This window comes from Microtus ochrogaster, chromosome 4 (assembly GCF_000317375.1).
Source record: "Microtus ochrogaster isolate Prairie Vole_2 chromosome 4, MicOch1.0, whole genome shotgun sequence".
NCBI lineage: Eukaryota > Metazoa > Chordata > Mammalia > Rodentia > Cricetidae > Microtus > Microtus ochrogaster.
The window spans coordinates 44,243,757-44,246,149 of NC_022011.1; the positions used below are offsets into that span (position 1 = coordinate 44,243,757).

Below are 2,393 nucleotides of genomic sequence, written 5' to 3' on the forward strand. Positions count from 1 at the left end.
ACTGGCTGCTCTTCCAGAGGTCCTGAGTTCAATTCCCAGCAACCACATGGTGGCTCACAACCATCTGTAATGAGATCTGGCGCCCTCCTCTGGCGTCCAGGCATACATGGAGGCAGAATGTTGTATATATAATAAATAAATAAATCCTTAAAAAAAAAGAAATCTGTTTTAAAAAATAAGACAGAGAAGGATAAAAGAAGACAGCCGATGTTGTACCCGAACATATTCATGCACACACATGCAGACCTTTCAAATAATATGCTTCATGTGCTGGCTGGCATACAAAATATCCTCGAAAAGATATCAAAAATTGAGACAATGATGACCAAAAATGCTTCTCACTTTGTCAAACACAGTGTGTGAATTCTTAGCATATGAATAATATCCTGTTTTTCACTGAGAGAAAACTCACATTTTCAGAGGAGTGAAATCCCATAGCATGTCCCAAAGCCTGGACCAGAGAGAGAGAATGAGAAAGAGAGACAGAGAGTTGGGTAGGGAGCGGTGTCCTCGGCAGCCTCTAGCACCTGGGCTGAAAGGAGATGTGTGTCAGCCAGCCCAGGAGTGCTGGCCCCTGTCTGTGGGTACATGTTTTCTCCTCCCTGTGGGCTGAGCCCACGTTCCAAACCCCACAGGCAGGGCTCCGTGATAGCATCTTCCAGCAGGGTCAGAAGTGTATGCATCAGATCCCTCCTCCCTGCATCTCCCCCTGGCTGTGGGACTGTCCCTTCTCACAGTGTCACCTTCTGACTTCCGTAGGGCCTCCCGATGAGGTAAGCAAAAGGGGGGAACACTGACGTTCCATTTCCCTGGTCAACTTTGCATTCTCTGCATCAGACACCCCTGACTGAATATAAGCAGCATGCCCACATTTGACAGGGACAGAATCCGTGGCCCAGAGAGGGACAGGGTTTGCCTACAGTCACACAGTAAGAATGGGACTGAGCCTGGGTGGAAGGAAACTCGGGGCTCAGGACCTCAGAACTTTTTCCTGCCCATTCCCCCCCACCCCCGGTCCCAGTTCAGACAGTGCTGTCTCCTGCCCTGCTTCTAGAAAGGTGGACCTGGGACAGAGATTTCACTAGTATTTAGCAGCCGGTCCACTGATTGCCTCCTTTCTCGGTATTACAGGTTTTGTTCATTTTGTGTGTTTGTATGAGACACTGTCCTCTCTGTAACCTGGTCTGGTCTGCTCATGAGCCTCCTGCCTTTGTCTTCTGAGTGCTAGGATTACAGATATGTGTATGTCCATCTGTGAGATACATCCCAGCATAAGCGCGTGTGCGCGCGCGTGCGCGCGCACACACACACACACACACACAAAGAGAGAGGGAGGGAGGGGAGGGAGGGAGGGAGAGCCCTGGAAGGTCAAAGGTTTCAGGGCACAGGAGAAGTTTGGGGCCCCGGAATGAATGGACCAGGGGGAAGAGATAGCAGTGCGCAGTTCATGGGTGTAGTTCGCTCAGGAACCTGGCTGTAGGAGCTCCTGGCCTCACTGCTGGTGGGGACATATGACAGCATCTGTAATCCCCAGATCCACTAGCTCCCCAGAGATCTCCCTGAGATCTGTGTTGAGCTGGATTCCAGACATGATAGTACCCCATGTGGGTATGTGGGGGTCTCAAGGTCAGAAAGAAGCCAGGATGGCACAGAAGATGTAAATGCTGAGGGGCTGGTTGTAGCAAGAGGGAAGCGGGGTGGGGGGGATGGAAAGGCAGACACAAACAGACAGATAGACAGATACCCTGTACCACACCATGGGTGGGCAGTAACACTCTGGAGAGAGAGAGAGAGACAGAGACAGAGAGACACAGAGAGAGAGACAGACAGACAGACAGAAAGAGAAAGAGAAACAAGTAGACAGTGGTGAGAAGCAGATGCAGAGAGGCCAAGCTGAACGGACTGCGGGAAGGTAGACAGTCTGTACTCACTGAACTTTCTGCTGGTTTTCTTGGGCATCTCTGTCATGTTGGCGAGTTGTGCAAAGTCCTTGGCTTCCTAGCATGTGGCTACTCCAGGCTCAAGACATATAGGTTGAAGGGCCTCCCCCACACCCCTTCCCCTTTCTCTTGCCCTCTCAACTTGCTTCCTCTGTGTATTTTTAAACCTAGCGAAACTCCCACAGCCCCACCCTCCCACCCTCCCCACGGGGGCGGGGGCTGGAGCTGGGGCCTCCTCAGTCCAGCCCCTGAGGGCCTCCTCAGCCAGCAGCAGGGGCAGGGGGCACACCACAAACCCATGGGACCCAGAAGGCCAGAGAACAAACCGCAGGCTCTGGGAACAGAGCCCACTAGGCTGGGGGCCACAGGGGACCTGCCAACAGCTGTCGGGGGCCTGGCTCACAGGATGCCAGGCAAGGAGACAGGCCCAGGGTTGGGTAGTTTATACTGAGG

The 2,393-nt window shown here is 52.7% G+C and overlaps 1 protein-coding gene across 1 annotated transcript in view; it reads right to left on the reverse strand.

The window, feature by feature from the left end:
• Sh2d3c (SH2 domain containing 3C) overlaps positions 1–1,983 on the reverse strand; it is a 34,131-nt gene extending 32,148 nt beyond the window's left edge. Inside the window, exon 1 of the mRNA XM_013346064.2 lies at positions 1,932–1,983. Within this exon, the coding sequence (XP_013201518.2) occupies positions 1,932–1,968 (37 nt within the window). The 5' untranslated portion in view covers positions 1,969–1,983. The remainder of the gene's footprint in view (positions 1–1,931) is intronic.
• Positions 1,984–2,393: the final 410 nt, after the last annotated feature.